This window comes from Paramisgurnus dabryanus, chromosome 4, assembly GCF_030506205.2.
Source record: "Paramisgurnus dabryanus chromosome 4, PD_genome_1.1, whole genome shotgun sequence".
NCBI lineage: Eukaryota > Metazoa > Chordata > Actinopteri > Cypriniformes > Cobitidae > Paramisgurnus > Paramisgurnus dabryanus.
In genome coordinates this window covers 19,300,047-19,318,513 of record NC_133340.1, presented here as the reverse complement: position 1 = coordinate 19,318,513, position 18,467 = coordinate 19,300,047, and the positions used below count along the sequence as shown (strand labels likewise).

At 35.9% G+C, this 18,467-nt stretch overlaps 1 protein-coding gene and 1 long non-coding RNA gene across 4 annotated transcripts; both read left to right on the top strand.

Moving 5' to 3' along the window:
- The first annotated feature begins 1,945 nt into the window (after nucleotides 1–1,945).
- LOC135760515 (polymeric immunoglobulin receptor-like) lies at nucleotides 1,946–6,731 on the top strand. Its single transcript, XM_065274525.2, has 7 exons — nucleotides 1,946–2,227; nucleotides 2,347–2,661; nucleotides 2,739–3,041; nucleotides 3,120–3,425; nucleotides 3,508–3,765; nucleotides 6,292–6,390; nucleotides 6,524–6,731. Exons 1-7 carry the CDS (start codon nucleotides 2,029–2,031, stop codon nucleotides 6,712–6,714), a joined length of 1,671 nt encoding a protein of 556 aa, XP_065130597.1. The 5' UTR covers nucleotides 1,946–2,028; the 3' UTR covers nucleotides 6,715–6,731.
- A 1,752-nt stretch (nucleotides 6,732–8,483) lies between these two features.
- Nucleotides 8,484–15,464, top strand: LOC135760549 (uncharacterized). 3 transcript variants are annotated; one of them, XR_012336603.1, is made up of 8 exons: nucleotides 8,484–9,009; nucleotides 9,580–9,622; nucleotides 10,726–10,843; nucleotides 11,153–11,300; nucleotides 11,396–11,475; nucleotides 12,382–12,439; nucleotides 13,808–13,920; nucleotides 14,787–15,464. It is a non-coding gene; the product is annotated as an uncharacterized lncRNA (long non-coding RNA). The 3 variants fall into 3 exon arrangements; XR_010537427.2 differs by lacking the exon at nucleotides 11,153–11,300 and having other exon boundaries at nucleotides 8,490–9,009; XR_010537428.2 differs by lacking the exons at nucleotides 11,153–11,300; nucleotides 14,787–15,464 and adding an exon at nucleotides 14,374–14,604 and having other exon boundaries at nucleotides 8,490–9,009.
- Nucleotides 15,465–18,467: the final 3,003 nt, after the last annotated feature.

The following is an 18,467-nucleotide window of genomic DNA, read 5'->3' as shown; positions in this document are numbered from 1 at the left end:
TCATTCTATTTATGACCAAGCAGCCCTCTCAATATGTCTAATATGACCCTGATGAAAAATCCAGCATCAAACCAGCATGGGAATTATGCTGGTTTGATGCTGGTTTAGCTGGTGGTCACCAGCATACCAGCACCAAAACATCATATGCTGTGTCTTGCTGGTATGACCAGCATGGGATGCTGGTGCTAATGCTGGTTTGGTGCTGGTTTAGCTGGTGCTAATACTGGTTTAGCTGGTGCTAGTGCTGATGCTGGTTTAGCTGGTGTTCAGTAGCAAACCAGCACCAAAACACAACGTATGCTGGTCTTGCTTGTATGCTGTTTTTTTCAGCAGGGGAAGAACAAATGGATTTCCAATGGTCGCTTTGTCACTCCCGGTGTAGAGAGTTTCTCGCTGTGTGGCACGGTAAGACACGACAATGTTAGACACAGTGTTTGTATAAAAAATGAATTGAAAAATAACAGTGAGTAATCGATTCTTGAAAAAAAATCCGGAATCAAAAAGCCTTATTTAGTGGGTTTATCGGGAGACTAAAGCGATTTCAGATTTCTAGTGATTTATATGTGTGTACGATGTTGAATTACATGCCATCTGGCTTGTAAAACAAATCAGTTTTCAATATCTCTTCAGTTAAACAGTTCTGTGTTTTAATGTAATAAAATTCAAATGTTCTTTCATCTCAGACAACAAATCAAACTGTTATTTTAACTTTGAACACTGCCAATGTTTTCGACCCAGACCCAGAGATCAGCTAAATGGATTTCAAAACAGTAAAAATCGAATGTTTAACTCTAGGGGAGCTGGAAAATGAGCATATTTTCAAAAAAGTGGAGTATGTCTTTAAATATAATTATTAACAAAATTACTGAAAAAGGAACTAATTTTACAGGTCAAAAACTGATGCTCCAATCTTTCTTTCTCTCAAAACTAGGTCAATCCGACAAATTATCTTATTGGAGCTTCAAAATAAAAGTGTTTCAAAATATCAAATTACACATTCGCTCATTAATCACAGTTTTATACACTCATATGAATTAACAAATAAAACGATGACATGGCTCTTACAATTTGTAAATGTGTATGTAAACAGCATTGAGTTGAGTGTAGTGTAGTGCAGTAAGAGTGCTGTCCACTAGAGGCGCTGTTTGACTGTGATGATGAATGCAGCGTTCAGTGACTGCTGATAGTGGGCGGGGCCAAGAAAGATGATTGACATGGATAAGAGCTGAATAAAGAGGAAGAAACTGAAGAGTAGTCAGATGTGTAGAGACACACAGAGAACATTCAGCATCAAGAAGATCAACATCCTCAACTCAAAATGAAGATCCTCCTCATCTTCACTTTCTTCATCATCTCAGGTCACAACTTTTCTCTTTCTGTCCTGCAGCACTCATCATGTCATCTGCTTAATAATGTCATCATACACTTATTTCATCTGACTCTCTGACTTATTTATATAACTCTACAGACAAATGAAAGGACTAGATAAGCTTTCTGACAGTATGAATCTGATTGACAGGTGCAGTAATATGCTTCGATGTGAAACATGATCACTGGATTAATGAAGGAAAATTCACTCTGTATTGTAATAATGATGAAAACCTGATGATCTACATCAAAGATCTGAACACAGAGGATTCTGGAAGATACCGGATTGGGGTTGATGGCTCAGATGCTTTTAAAATGAATCTGAATGCGAATAAAGGTAAGTTATTGTGACGAAAACACAGTATATACAGAATATATTGCAAAGTTTAATGTAAATTTGTTAATATTCATTTGCTGTTTTTGTAATTTTGCTGGTAATTTGCTGTTTAGCTCAATATCTTTATTTTACCACTAAATAAAATACATCAAACTCACATTTTATATTGTATATGTTCTTTGTGAATGACAGATTCCTGTTGTTTCATCTCCAAGAGTTTGGAAGCAAAAATGAAACGAACTGCTGTTATTAAATGTGAATATTCACAAAATCATTTTGGAGATGTCAAGGCTGTATTCAAAGAGAACAAAAATTCCATTGAAATGATTTACAAAACTAAAACCAATATGGGGAAAAATAAAGGAAGATTCAGTGTAAATGATTACACAGATAAAGGTCAATTAATCATAACAATTACTGATGTGAGATCAGAAGATGCAGGAGTTTATTTATGTGGAGTTCAGCGTAACAGAGGCTCCTACAGTTACTCCATTATTACTGCTGTTCATCTCAACATTATGAGTGAGTAAAATAAACTCTCAATGACATCTCATGTCAATTCAAACAGTCTCTGTTTACTGCTGTAATATTTGATTCATTCAGATGTGATGAGATGCAGATGTGATATTTGTGATTGACAGGTCAAGTGGGTGTGGTCATAGTGAGCGGATACTCAGGAGGTCAAATCATCTTCAAGTGTCATCACCCTCAATACAAAAATAACCCAAAATATCTGTGTAAAGAATCAGATGGATGTTCTGAGAGGAAATCTCCATCAGTTCAGGATCAATGGATGAAGAATGGAGATGTTTCTCTATATGATGACACCACAGCAGGAGTCTTGATGGTGTATTTTAGAGATCTCAATGCTGGAGATGCTGGGACATACAGGTGTGGAGTGAAAGTATCTCAGTATACTGAGAGCTTCACTGAAATACAGATGGACATTAAACAGGGTGAGGAACTTGACATCATTTATTTCATTCATATAAATTTAAATAAGATTTCAATGTGTGTGTAATTGTGTTTCCAGCGCTGACACACTGGTGGGTGAATAAATCTGTTTATGTTGGTGATGAAGTCAATATTAGCTGTCAGATCCCAGAGGAACATCAAGTCTCAAAACTCTTCTGTAAAGAGGATGAAAATCACATCTGCCAAAACATCAACACATCTAAAGTTAAACTGAATGATTTATCTCCTAAAAGTGTTTTTACTGTGACCATCAGTAATGTGACAGTGAGAGATGCTGGAGTTTACTGGTGTGGAGCAGAAACCACTGAGAGAGATTTAACTTTCATCTCTCTGACCACTAAAGTTCAACTCAATTTGATCAGTGAGTAAAATCTCAATATGTTTTATCATATACATGTATGGTCACAGTTTTATCTCATATCTGTTTGTGTGTTTGCAGTGCCTCCAGTGTTTGGAGATGAAGGAGGATCTGCTCAGATCATCTGTCCTTATGATCCCATCTATAAATCAAAGTCAAAGTATCTGTGTAAGAGCTCCACTACAGATAGAAATCCTCTCATTGAGACTGTGAGAGATGAGATGAAGATGAACAGATTGACTGTGATTTATGACATGACAGCAAGTGTGTTTACTGTGAACATCACTGGATTGACAGCAGAGGATGCTGGGAAATACTGCTGTACAGTGAGATTAGAAACAGATGTGATTTATCTTTACACTCATCTGATTATTATCATGAACGAGGGTGAGCAACATTTTCAATGAATATGAATATTTCATGTGACTGAACCTGCTGTGCTGATATTAAAACTATTGATGTTTTTTAGAGATGATCTTGAATAAATGTGAAGGAGACAACATGTCAATCCAGTGTAAACATCATGCTGTATTTCAGAAACTCTTCTGTAAAGCACAAGAACCCTCAATGTGTGTAAATGATGGAGTTTCATTAAAGTCAATGAGAGATAATGAAACATCTGCTGGAGTCTTTACTGTAAACATCAGTCATCTGAGAGAAGAGGATTCTGGGATATACTGGTGTGGATCTCACATCATCACTAAAGTCAAGTTAAACGTCACAAGAGGTGAGAGAATTTTATTTCCTTCTATTTTATTTTTCATCCCACTTAGCAAATTAAAAATATTTTCACTGTATGAAATGTTAGAACAGAGCTACAAACACAGAATGCAAGAAACAAGACAGAAACTATTGTGTTAGAAACTTTTGATTGTCAATGTTAATAGTCAATATCACTTCGGTGTGTTTGCTTTAATTGGGCTTTTGACTTCCAACAAGTAAATTTTTTTCTTCTATAGTGCTTGTATGTTTTAAGTAGGAATATATGTGCACCGCTAAAAATAAATTTTATTTAGGTAATGTGTGGTTGGTTGCTTTTCATGATAAAACAACAACACGCTGTCCTACACTGTCAGAAATAAAGGTACAAAACTGTACCTTTTCTGTCACTGGGGCTGTACCCTAAGTTTCCGATTGGTACCTTTACAGCAATACAAAACAGAATACAATTTTGGGTAGATTACCGTACCTTAAGGACCTACATTGTTAGAAAAAAGTCAAAATATGTACCCTAGCTGTCACTGGGGCAGGACCCTTTAATAATGTAATCGTATGGACCGTTAGGTACAGATATGTAAACATTTATTACCAATATGTACCTTTGAGATACTAATATGTATTTTTGGGGTACTAATAAGCTCTCTATGGTCCCAGCATGCACTTCTGAGGTACTAAAATGAATTCCTTAGCTGCAAAGCTGTACTTTTTGAAAGGGTACACCCCCAGTGACAGAAAAGGTACAGTTTTGTACCTTTATTTCTGAGAGTGTAGTTTCTCTTTTCTTGATTGTAATAAGTGTTCTGCTTTACAAATGCATTGAGACAAAGCAGAGAGAATGCTGACAAGCTTAGATATCTTATTTATCCTCAACAATTATGACAATCATCTGCATTGCAGCTGGGTTCAACTGCATGAAGCTACTTTTGTTGACTGTCACCATTATTGAGTTCCATACACTTATTAATGATGTCAGAGACTGATTTGGTAGTTATATTCTTTGACACATTACTAACACGACACACTCTTATTTTGGCAAACCCACAGTGATTAAATTGACCAGATCTCCAAAGATCTTATTTTTCTTTACAACAACAGATGTATTTAAAAACATTGTTATAACAGCCAAAGAAAACTTGACATTAAAACACAAGGCAAAGGGTCAAACTAAAGCAAACACTGATCACCATAATAGTTGTTTATTGAAGCAATATTTTTCGACATTAATGGAGGGTGCAAACGTGATTTTATGCAATGAGCATTGACAAATCAACACTTTCTAACATTGATTCATTGGTCCTTTGCTATCTGGGATGCATTCAGCGTAGACTCACATGTTTAAACATTCATTTCTTCAAACAATGCGGCTCAAAGAGGACAAAATAGAGCAGTTTACTTTAGATATGAAACAAACTCTCCACTTTTCAATTCTGTAATTTTATATTTAAACAATAAACAACTGGGATACTTAATGTGACATGACCTGTGATTAACTGTAACACTATTGGGAAGTGGGACACAACATAATTGAAAACTCTGAATTATTGTGAAAATACAACACACATAAACTCTAGTTTGATTTCCTCTGGTGCACGCATCTGACATGTGCATGCTCTTTCTCCTCTGCATCAGCTGGAGCCGCAGTTTGCATCATTTATAAAATACTGTCTTATTGATTTTATTGTTTATTTTTCTTTAGTCAATAGCTTAAAGATATGAAAGTAATTATATATTTTAGTGATTGCAGAAAGATTTTATGAGTCTAAATGAACATGAGGTTACTGAAGTTTTTTGTGCTAGTGGTTAGTGAAGATGCACAGTTTGTTATGGGTTTTGAAACCAAAAACATCAGCGACTTCCACAGAACATGACATTTATGAGACACAGTCCTTCAGAAAAATTAACTAAAAAATAATGATGAAGTGAACACAGTTGCTTGTTTTCGTGGTCATTGTAATTTATTTAAAATAAATTTAAATTATTTTGGTCTATATTTTACACAGTAAATGAATCTGAAGAGAGTAAACCTTTGTAGTGTAGCATTATTTAGGTTGAACACACAAGAAGACATTTTTATGTTGATAATTTATGTATTTGTATCTGTCTGATCTGTGAAACATTTTTTTGGGTGATGAACAATTGACAACGGAAAACAGTTAAAGGTTTAGGGTCTAAATTTAGCTGTGAAGATTTTAAAGACACATCCAGGAAACCAAACCACATGAGAACAAAGGTTATGATCAGTCTGCAGAACACATCAGGCTAAATGTTTTACAATATATCACTGTACTTATAACTTATAATTTAGTGTTAACATTTTTGTATATAAAAATTGCATATTAAAATGTTTAACAGATTAACAGATCATGTTTTAAAAACATACAAATATAAATGATATAAAAAATGTTATTATGCTAACGATTAGATGTTAGATTCTATTGTGTATGCATGTTTAATATGTACAGTGGATTTGTATATTTTTTTTTAAATATCACTCATGTGTATATATTTTTCTGTTTTGTTTGTTTAATTTCAGATTTCTCTATGATCATTATTGTGTGTGTTTGTGTGATTCTGCTGCTGATTGGAGGAATCACTCTGATTGTTTATAAATTAAGATGCAACAAGACTCCAGGTGATAACACACACACACACACACACACACACACACACACACACACACACACACACACACACACACACACACACACACACACACACACACACATTAAAGTTATTTCTTACATTTTTGTATTATATATTTTCAGGTCCTGGATCAGCACAATTACCCACAATCCCCTCTGATAATCTGCTGTACGCTGCTGTCAGTTTCCACAAGTATGAAGATTCAGTCAGTGACGTTACAGACACGTTCAGTAAGAAGGAGATTTTAACCGACTACACCACTGTCAGTCAACACACAAGACAAAATTTACTTTTTTATAAAAGATCAAAGTGACAATTATAGGTTTTCATTCCAAACATATTTGAGATACTTTACACCCTAACTTTCCCTCATATAATAAATAAAACCTCTTACAGTAAATATTGCCAAAGTATATTTGTTATCACATTAAAAACTCAGAACTGCTTGACCGAAGAGTTTTTAAAAACTGAAATTGTTTGATATACTTTTAATTTTACTACTGCCAGTTGCTGACAGTACTGGTTTAAAAATGCCACCTGACAATTCAACTTTCAAACCAATGGAAATAATTACACTAAAATGAGAGATGAACCAATTTTGTGGCTTTACTTTGTTTGATGTTTATAGTAACCAGAGGTGACGTTGTGTTTTCTTGTGATAAACAATGGTGTGAGTCAGATGAAGGTGTGAAGTAAAAACAGGAAATGGTTTCTTTAGCAAAAGTAAGCACAAAGACTTTATGAACCTCATCTCACTCTGCACAAGCTGCTTACTGGTTACTGGTCATATTCATTTCTGCGTCAGACTGCAGCTACATGATTATTATTGAGTTAAAATTTTTGAAGTCTCATTTATGATTTGTACTTATAATAATTAGTGTTGAATCTTGTTAGATCAGTTCTAGACAAAATATTTAGGATCCAGCCCCGGATGCCAGATCCCGCCAGAAAATATAAATTACTCAGCGGAGCCGTTAATACCAAGATTGGTGTTAAACAGACTTCTGTCAGTCAAGAGGTTGATTGATTAAAGCTAGAGAAGAGCACAAGCCAAGCACGAGACAAAGTTATATGATGATAAATAGGAACAGAGTTTTTATTGAACAATCTCAGTTGCAAATGTCTCAATGTTCAAACTTCATCTGCAGAGCATAAATTCAACATGCACTGTTATACTGCTTAACAGCAACATCCCATTTCACCTTGGGCTTCCATAAACTTTCCCTTATCTATCTCTGCTTACACAGACAGGATAGCTCATGAAACTTCGCAAATATGAGATTGAACACCAGTTAAATTAATAAGACATATAAAATTTAAAAATATAATGAATGAATAAATGAATAAACAATAATAATAATATAATTATAAAAATGATAAAATAATGAAATTGATAATACTAATAAATAATCAAATAAACAATCATATGGATAACTAATGATTATAAAAGGATTATGTAATTAAATGATAAGAAAAAAACTAAAAAACACAATAATAAAAGCTTTCTGCACGTGAGGATCTAAGGTAGGATCCATCAATCTTGAATAGACAGTACAGCACAGACAGTAAACACACTGGGCTCTATTTTAACGATCTGAAACGCAAGTGCGAAGCGCAACGCGCAAGTGAGTTTGTGGGCGGATCTTGGGCGCTGTTGCTATTTTCCCGGCGTGAGAAATAACTCTTGCGCCGGGCGCAAATCAATAAGGGGTTGGTCTGAAGTAGGTTCATTATTCATAGGTGTGGTTTGGGCGTAACGTCAAATAAACCAATCAGAACGCTAGCCAACATTCCCTTTAAACGCAAGGGCGCAAGTTCCATGGCGGGTTGCTATTATTATGACGGATTTACCAGGCGCACGCCAGGAGCGGTTCACAGCCGAGGAGACCGACGTCCTTGTACGGGGGAATCCCACGCTTGCCAGCATAAATCGGGCACGCCGTGTAACGGGAGGTGGATCTGCCTCAGGACTTGACGCCAGCAGAGGACATCGCTGCGTCCACCCTCACCGCTGAAAGGGTTTGGGGGCTTTGAAATCGGACCCAAGAAACGCAAGCAAGGTCCAACCCCAACCCACCCAGCACAAGACGTCATTTAGACGTTGTTTTTTGGGCTAAATCACGTCGGCCCGTCATGACCTTCATTTAGTCCAAAAAAAGACGTTGAAAACTGGTCTTTGTTTGGTCCGTCTAATTCAGTCCAAATTTAGCCTAAAATTAGACGTCTTTTTCGGACCACTTTTCAACGTGTCTCCATTCAATAATAATCCAGACAAAATATGCATGAATGTATACGCAGAAAAAATAAATACTGAGCACATTGAACGATAATGAAATGCTTTGTTTAAAGTCTATTAATATTTCTGTTTATTTTAATTAAATAAATATGTTAAATGTGCTCTAAACAGGTCATTTTGGTCCACTACAGCACTGATAGAAGCACTTCATTTTCATCTTTTAACAAATATCTTTATTTTCTTTTAATATGATATTATTGGCAGAGGCGCGCGACCATCTCATGCTTTGTGGTCACGTGATTATTCAACCGGAGACGCGCGTTAGGGATTTTCTCCTCAGACCAGTGTTTCTGTTTTGTGGTCGATTCTGGGGTAAGTTTCCTTAAATTCGTTGTTACTTTATTGAAATTAGTTCACAGGGATGTTAATTCAATTGTCAGTATATGTCGATACGACTAATAAATGATCAATTTGAATGTTTATCGTTTGTTAGTAATGTTAGCTCGAGCGCTGTCAGCTTGACTGAGCTCGTCGCGCAGGTGTGAGCTAATGGACATCTTTTATTTGTCTTTATATCTTCTATATAATCGTGTTATGCTTGTTTTTAAATGTATTTTAAATTGTTTAGTTAATTATAATAAGTTTACTCCATGTAGTGTGGGCTTTTTTCAGTTTACGGCTAGCCTGATTGAGCCCGTGGCACAGCTGTGAGCTAACAGTTAACGTTAGTGGATATTTGTTTTATATATTTTATAAAAACGTGTTTTGAAACGTTTTTTCTTAAGTGTATTAAACAAATTATATCGCAAGTTTACTCCATGTTTTGCAATATATGTGTGCTTTGTTCAGCTCCCTATCAAAATTACATTAACTACTCTACTTTAAATGTTAAAGGCCATTCTGAATAAATAACTGTTGTATATTTATTGTTACTTCTTTCAGATCCTTTTCTTGGTGTGTCTTGATGTTTTCTATTGGCTAAAGAGTAAGTATTACTTTGTTCATATTTTTACAGCCACCAGAATCAGACTCAAGTCAAGTGCTCAAAAGTGAAATAGCATGTTGGTCTCTTCAATGCAATGATAAATAAAATAGTTATAACTAATTAAATAGTCATATCTCACTTTGACTTTATGTACAGTTTGCTCGAGGTCAAAACACAGCTCATTCATACAAATCAAACAGTGACACTGGCTATATGTCTGCTTTCTTTTTTATAGCAATAAAAGCATAGAGATATATAAAGCAAAGACAACTATAAGATAATCCTTTAGGAGCCAGTAAAACATCTACAGTTACAGCAGTAAACATACTTGTTATGGGGTAAGAAAAACTAGTACAGTGTAGATATGAACCATGGTATCCTAAGCACTTCTCTTATTATTGCTTCTGTCTTGTTTTTCATTTTTTGTAGTGCAAATAAGGAGACTTAGAGTAAGTACAAATTGAGCTTTTAGTAGGCTACTGACGTGAATATTACATCGCCATTCGTTTGAAAGAAATAAGACACTTTGAATGAAAGTGGTATGAATACTTAAAGGAATAGTCTATCCATTTTCCATATTAAACTATGTTATTACCTTAACTAAGAAGAGTTGATACATCCCTCTATCATCTTAGTGCCTGCACGTAATCGCTGGGGCGCGCTGCGACACTTCGATGGCATTTAGCTTAGCCTCATTCATTCAATGGTACCAAACAGAGATAAAGTTAGAAGAGACCAAACACATCAACGGTTTTCCTATTTAAGACGAGTAGTTATACGAGCCAGTTTGGTGGCACAAAATAAAACGTAGCGCTTTTCTAAGCAGATTTAAAAGAGGAACTATATTTTATGGCGGAATAGCACTTTTGGGAGTACTTGGACTCGCCTGAAAATTCTGCTACCCTTCTCTCTCTCATAATGGGAGAGGGAGGGTGTTACTGCGCCGAGTCAAAGTACTCCCAAAAGTGCTATTCCGCCATAAAATATAGTTCCTCTTTTAAATCTGCTTAGAAAAGCGCTACGTTTTATTTTGTACCACCAAACTTGCGCGTATAACTACGATAATAATACTTTTTCTGATGCTGCTGTTTACTCCATTGTAGCATGTCTCTGTGAAACTGACAATCTCAGGTAGGAGCTGCTGGTTTGTGGTTGGCAGTATGGATCACAGTCTGCGACTCATGAGGAGCTGGGCTGGAGACATGAAGAGGTTGTTAACAGGTGTGTTCCTGTACTCTCTCTACCAAAATGAGATCGGGATTAGTCATGTGGGCCAATGTGTGTGAAACTTAATGTTTTTGCAAAGTCTTCAAACTCTTTGTGTTGATATTGTGGACCTTTTAATTTCACTGGTATGCCATGTCTCGCGAAAGTGACTAAGCTTGCTGATGACAGTGGCAGCCATAGTAGTGTTGAGTTTGTCTAATTGGAAGAAATGGTTATAGTAATCTACATTAACCATTTATTCATTGTTCGAGGTGAAGAGGTCTGAAGCTAATACCTGCCACTGTCTGATTGGTATTTCATTAGGAATCATGGGTTCCTTGGTATTTGAATTATGTTGAACCAGGCAAGTACTCCATCTTTCGATCATGTGTTCTATCTGCTTACACATTTCTAGCCAGAATAACATTTCGTGCTCTTAGCTTAGACTTCTCAGCGTGTGCGCATATCTCAGGTCAGATATTATGACTATTTTCTTATCTTCACTGGTCAATAAAAGTTTGTCTTAAAAGTCAATAATGTATGTGGGAAATTGTCTCCTCTTTGCAGGCCATCCATCCAAGATCATCTATCTGAGCTGCTGAAAACTGCCTCGGTACGGATCTGTTGGAGCTTTGTGTCACTGACTGGTAAGTTTTTATAATTAAGTGAATCTACATGTCCATATCTTTGATGAGATTGTCATGTTTTGTTGCTATGGTCTTTCTGGAGAGGGTGTCTGCCACAGGAATCTCCTTTCCTGTTCCGTGTTTGATGTCATATTTCTAGGGCTGTAGAATCATTCTTTAAAGTCATGGAGGAGCGGCATCTAGCAGGACCCTATGAAATCCATTACATTTTTGTCCCGAATTCAGTTTTATTTTTCTCAAATAATCACACCAAACGCTTTTTAAAAAAGAGCAGTGTGACGCGACTTTTCATATTGCTAGCAACCAACGAGTCAGCTGTCTTGTCAATCAAATATTGAAGCGTGATATTATTTTGCTATAAACTGTCATATTAGCAGAAACTTTATAAAGAGGACGCTTGCTCTGACCTTGTTTGAGGGTGAGAGGTGCACAAACACGTAGGAGAGTGAGCGAGTGGAGTCCGGTTCTTCAAAGCAACTGTAAACTTCCCTCACCACACCGTAAGGCCCGCCTCTCCCCCCATTTGATTGGACAATAGAAAGATGCGAATGACGTCGGCTGGTTTTCCGCTCTCAGCGCTCCTTCAAAAGCGTGTGCTGCGGCTGGTGACAAAAAACGCAAGGCGTTCGGCGCGCATAAACAGTGCGCAAATACTCCCTGCCCATAGAATATAATTAAAAAAGGCGCCTGCAACTGCCATAAATGCGTTTGGTGTGATTGGCCACTAAGAGTGATTCTTAGCTTTAAGAAATTTGACAACTTGCTTTTATACTTAAGATTGAAAGTAGGAGTATATTTCATGAATTCTTAGTACTTAAGACAAAAATGGCACTTTCAGAAGCTTGATAAATATGGGAACAGTAGTCCAACTTAAAACTAACTTCAGTTTCTTTCCTTTCCTATCAGTATTTCTGCAAATTCCTGTTCCGTGTCAAATGGCTTATGCAAGACTGAATCCATAAAGGTGAGTCGTCATCATCATGAGAAACGTCTTTGCTCACTGCATGCACATTTCTTTTATAAGCAGAATGACACACTTTGGTGAAGTGATTGTGTTTTTGGGGCTGTTTAAACTTGGTATTAAAGCCGCTCTATGCATTTCGGCGTTTTTGTCAAACAGCGACCCCTAGAGTCGCTGGAGAATACTTGCAACTGTCGTAATTTTCCACTCTAGTACTCCAAAGGTAATGACCAGGTAATGTTTCACAATTTCATACAAATATTAGGCTACTGCATATTCTACTAAACTACAGATGATGGTAATAGGATAATAAGAAGTTTATTCCAAGTGTAGAGTGCATATAATAATAAAGTACCGCGTTTGCTAGCTTGTAACGTTTTACATGATTGCAGCTAAATCACAAGTAAACATTACAAAATGCCATGACAAAGTTAATTGTGTACGTTGCATTATTTCATAACATTGTTCGCTATAATGTCACTATACATGATTATTGCTATCTATCATAATAGTTTGCAAATTGTGCATGTTCACACTATTTACAACCTCTAGGCTTATTTATGTCCTGATAATTATGTGAGATATTGACAACTGTTGTCATGATAATCGCATGACATACTACAAGCAAGCGCAACAACATACAACATAGACCGCAAACAAGTTTACAAATAAGAGATTTACTTACTAGTCCATCAACAAGATCGCCAAATCAGCAACCCATCCAGTGCTGTCTTTTAGCTCACGCCAACGAGTAAAAACCTGACCGAGTGGGACTCTTGTCCGGTTACTAACGCGGTCAGATTCTCTTTTCCTTTTCCAACTCTCTTCCGAACGCGCTTTCTTAACTTTTAAATTGTTTAGCCTCACGTCTCAAATTCGCGCGTGCAGTTGTTGTCATAGGCTTGATCAACTTTATGCGGCGCTGCAAGAACCGACAGCCGGATGACGTCAAAGTGCCGTCTCGGATCATTCTCGCGGTACTTTGACGTCATCCAGCGGTCGGTTCTTGTAGCGCCACACAACGTCGAACAAGCCTAACGTGTGTGACGTCGTTGCCGTAAAGCAAGTCGTGATCTCGCGAGATTTGTCAGGGGCGGTTCTCTCAAGCTTGCATTGCTGGTTTTGGTAGCGCCGTCCTCCCCGAGCTTCAACAGGAGGATGATTCGCCCTACTATGACTTTGTTTACCACCGAAATAACTTTGAAGTTGTTACATTAAGGTAAAATAACTGCATAGTGTGTCTTTAAGATGTGTGTGTTTTTTTTGTCGATCGGATCATAAGCGGATGAGAAGGACACATTCTGTTACACCTGGTATTTAAATCCGTCAGTTTTGTCCCCTTTCAACCTCTTCTGTTCTGAATACTTTTAGGGGATGGTCTGTGGAGACTGTGGGCGATTCCTTCTGCTGTCATTTAAACATGAGCAGGAGTAATGACGGGATTTAAATGGACGAAGCTAATATTATGCCAGAGTCCGCTGCTTGTAAGTAAACATGCGGCACAGTGTTTTGTACATTTATATGTAAAAGCTTTCTTTGATATTTCTTTGATATTCTCTTGTGGGTGTTGGAACACATTCTACCACATGCACGCTTACACTACATAAGCAATCCGATTAAAAGTGTTTTCAACTACCTCTGAATGTGGTCAAAAGTGGACAACCTCAAGATGTTTTGAAAATCATTTACACATGTCTTTAGCATCGTCCACTTGTGATCCGATCGACAACAGCACATCTTAATACCAAGTGAAAATAGCCCCTTTTTTACTTGCGCTTCCAAGCTTTATAATGGTAGAAAATATAAATTAGGGAACAACTTCTTACTTCAAACCTCAAAAACGTGCATTCATCCTTCACAGAGGTAATCCATATTCAAATGTTTACCGCAAACTAGTTATTATAGTTTATAAAGTTTAAAACATTATCTTTTCTTAGCATCGATTACCCACAGAAGAACTTTATTAACCCCTTGGAGCGGTGTGGATTACTTCTTTAAAGGCTGCACTTCTTTGGGAAAATGTACCCTGATCCATGTTTTTTCCCATATTAAGCTCGGAAAAGCAAGGACATTTACTAAAATAACTCAATGTGTTCGTCTGAACATGTGTATGTCGAGTTACTGAGTGTGAGTACATCACGGGGTAATTTTAAAATCTGTCTGAAGCATTGCTTTAAATATTTAAATGGAGTATAGCAATACATAATTGGTACTAAATAACAAAGGTAAAATAAAATATAAATTCCTTTTAATATTAGTGTACCTAATTGGATTGATCATGCTTTACTTTTTGTTAAGACAACCCCTGTTTTTAATGTTAACATTTAATTTTTTTTATGTTCTCACTTAGATGTTGTAACCATAAAGCAACCAGGACAACACACCTGGAGTGACCGAGAGCAGGATGAAGAAAGAATCGGACGAGAAAATATCAACTGGTGCCCATGAGGAGACATATTGTTCTTGGACCGGCTTTTTCTGTTTAGTAATAAGTGGTTTTATGTGGTTACATAAAAGTAATTTAATATTCAATCCACAAGCTAAATTTCCTACATTTTCTTAAAAGGGTAGTTGACCCAAAAAGGAAAATTCTGTCATTTACACAAACAGTTTGGTTACAAACATTTCTCACAATATCTGCCTTCCTGTTTATCAGAACAAAGAAATGTATGCGGGTTTGTAACAACATGAGAGTGTGTAAATGACATAATTTTCATTTTTGGGTGAAGTACCCCTTTAACATTTTTATACACAGGGGTAGGGGTGTGCAGCGGAGTCAGTATTTGTATCTGTAACAGTCTCAAAATTATTTGTATCTGTATTTGTATTCGGATTAAACCGGAAGTGGGTGGGTTGACAACTCATATTACATTAAAATGGCATTTTAAATGCATTTTTGCTTTTTATTATAATTATAACTTAAATAACTGTAAATATTTATTCAAAATAATAATACAAAATTTTAATCAAAAAGACAAATAACTTGATTCTCGTTAGTAATACTCATGGAAAGCAAACAACTCATTTTTAAAGCCTCATACAGCTTGTGCTATGCATCATTGTATTGTAGCATTAAAATAACAAACTTGAAAGCACGTTGACAAAACTGTAGGCTAGATCACCTTTAAATGTTTATTGTGCCTGTCAGCACAGTTCCATGAGACCCATTCTTTCTAAATGAGTGCGATGTTTTCAGAAAAAAATAAGTAGCCTACATTAATCCCTAGTCTAGCGATTTAAATATAGTAATTAAACATCTAAAATTATCGTTATTTGTAAGTTTTCTAAAAGAGTGAAATATAACCTAATACTACTCATATCCATGTCTGACATCTTGGTTTCAGTTTAAAAACATGCAGGAATTTGATAATAAAATGCAGGACTTGCTTGATGCTTAAAGAGTTATTAAGGGAGATAAAGTTCGGGAACTGATTTATGTTAAAAAGTTATTACGATCGACAAACTCGCGCTGACTGACAGATCCGAAATGCAACGCAGGGACACGCAAGTGGCGCAGTATATGCACAGAATAGTTCAAAAACATCTGTTTTGATAATAATTTACGAAAGCATAATAAGCATTAGAACAAACTTGCTGAGCTCATTTTTATCTATGTCCATATAGCGTTTGCGCGAATATAACGAATTTTTTAAAAAAAACTTTCTTATTAATCTTCATCTAAATAAATATATAATCAGATAGTTGTTTAAATTTTTAAATAACAGTATGCTCTATTAAAAATCAGTTTTGACTTAGTTCAAAACCAGCAACATGATTTAAAACAATAATGTAATTAGAAATATTTAATTCAAATGTTTCAGTTGTTATTTGCTTACTTTATTTTTATGTTAATTGCAATTCATGTCATAGTATTCTTCAGTTTAAATTTTGCTTTTAAAATGTTACATTTTCATATTTTTATCTATTTACTTATTTATTTTATATTCACCTAGATTGACAATAAAGCTTGCTTCGACTAGAAGTAATTAAAATATCATCTACCGGTGCCACAGAGATACAGAGTTATTAACGAATATTTTATTATCAGAGTGCAGCATTTTATCAAGGTTTTCTGTCCTAATTAAATAAAACGGATTTTTTTTTTTTTAAAGTTGGGTTAAAAGAAGTTTGATATTAGCAGCGTTTTTAAGATTTTAAACTAATTCCAAAACAGCTCGCGTTTCTAAATAAGGGTTGCGCCGAAAATGTCATTTTATAGATTGCACTCATTCACTTCACACACATATTATTCTTGCTTTAAGGGGTTTATAATTTAGAGCTGTTCCAGTAAACATGTGATTATGTCTGGCCGAATATTTTCTCTGTTATTCGGATGAATTCGTTGTTCGTTTTGAAGCTATTATCCGTGCCCTTCCGAATAACGTATTCGGCTTCGGTCACATCCCTACCCAGGGGTAAAAGAAATGTATGTTAAACATTTTTAGTTTGTCTTTTTTTGTTACTGCTACTTTTAACAAGACTAATTATTCAACCAAGCTTATTTTGTACTTTAAGAAATGAACAGCTTTTATGGGTTTTAAGACACAGATATGTGCTCACAGTTTGCCCATAGAATGCCCAGTGGTGTCCCACAATTTTCCCGCAGTATGCCCACATTTTTCCCACGTATTTGTATTTAAATAAATTTTTCCACACAGTATTTTGTATTTGTGATATCTGAATTTGTGATAGTAATTTGAATTTTAAAACAATTCCATGTATGTATGGCTATCTCAGATCATATGCATGTGAAAGGCAGTTTCTGGTATAAATAGATCATGAAGGTAAGAATCTTAACCATGCCAGGTGAGGGATATATTATGGCTGAAAAAACAATAAACCAATTAATGAAATATTCATGTCATATGTGTGTTTGACATATAAATTCGTATTACCTTTTTGTTAGCTGTCCTATTTTGAGATAATTATTAGCCTAATAATAATAATAGTATAATTAATATTATATAATACATTCTTGAAACGAGGTTAAACCCTTGGAAAGACATAGGAAATAATATCGAAATTTAGCCCATTTATAGACGTCTTTTCAACGACCATGAAAAGACGTCTTTTAGCCTTTCACTTTTCAACCAAATTTAGCCTTTTTCTAGACGTCGATTTATAGACGTCTTTTCAACGACCATGAAAAGACGTCTTTTAGCCTTTCACTTTTCAACCAAATTTAGCCTTTTTCTAGACGTCGATTTATAGACGTCTTTTCAACGACCATGAAAAGACGTCTTTTCACCTTTCACTTTTCAACCAGAATTTCACGTCATTAAGACGTCTGGAGAAGTCGTCGTTTCGACGTCTTTTCAACCAGATTTTGCTGGGTGGGAAAGTACTCTTACAAATCAAGTTCATATACATTAAGGTTTCTTATGAAAACATTTTAACTATTATTTACATAAAATAAACGTAATACAGCCACACAACAAAGTTATGAAAATATTTTAATCGTTATTTGCATGAGAATAAATAAAAACGATCACCACATGCTCACCACTATGATTCCCCTTATCTCGTGTATTAATATTTTTAAGTGTAACAATTTATGATTTGCAAAAATAACTGTTGCATCTAGATTAGATAAGCAAAGTGTATGCGCGTTGTTCACGCTATACATTATGGTCAAGCATGCGCCCTTAAAATAGCATAATGAACCACGCGCAACGCGCCACTGACTTTAGACTAGTTTTTTTTGGTTAGTAGCGCAATTGTTTTGTGAAACTGCAAAATAGCATAAGAGATGGTTTGCGCCGCAACACGCCTCCTTTTTGCGCTGAACCGCCCAGGGAGCGCAAGTTCATTCCCTAGTTTGCTGACGTGCATCTGTGGAGGGAAAAACCCCGCTGTGCGCCGGCGCAAAATACGAATGAGGCTGTTTACACTTGGTATTAAGATGTGTTTTCATCGATCGGATCACAAGTGGACGAGAGAGACACATTGCGTTTACACCTGGTATTTAAATCCGTCTCTTTTGTCCACTTTCGACCGCATCTGTCCTGAATACTGTGAGGGGGTGGTCTGT

Bases quoted from the DNA above. Each gene is read 5' to 3' on its own strand.
- LOC135760515 (XM_065274525.2), top strand. From the start codon at position 2,029: ATGATTTACAAAACTAAAACCAATATGGGGAAAAATAAAGGAAGATTC. The intron at 3,042-3,119 runs GTGAGTAAAATC...GTGTGTTTGCAG, and splicing joins AGTTCAACTCAATTTGATCA to TGCCTCCAGTGTTTGGAGAT. The intron at 6,391-6,523 runs GTGATAACACAC...ATATATTTTCAG, and splicing joins AAGATGCAACAAGACTCCAG to GTCCTGGATCAGCACAATTA.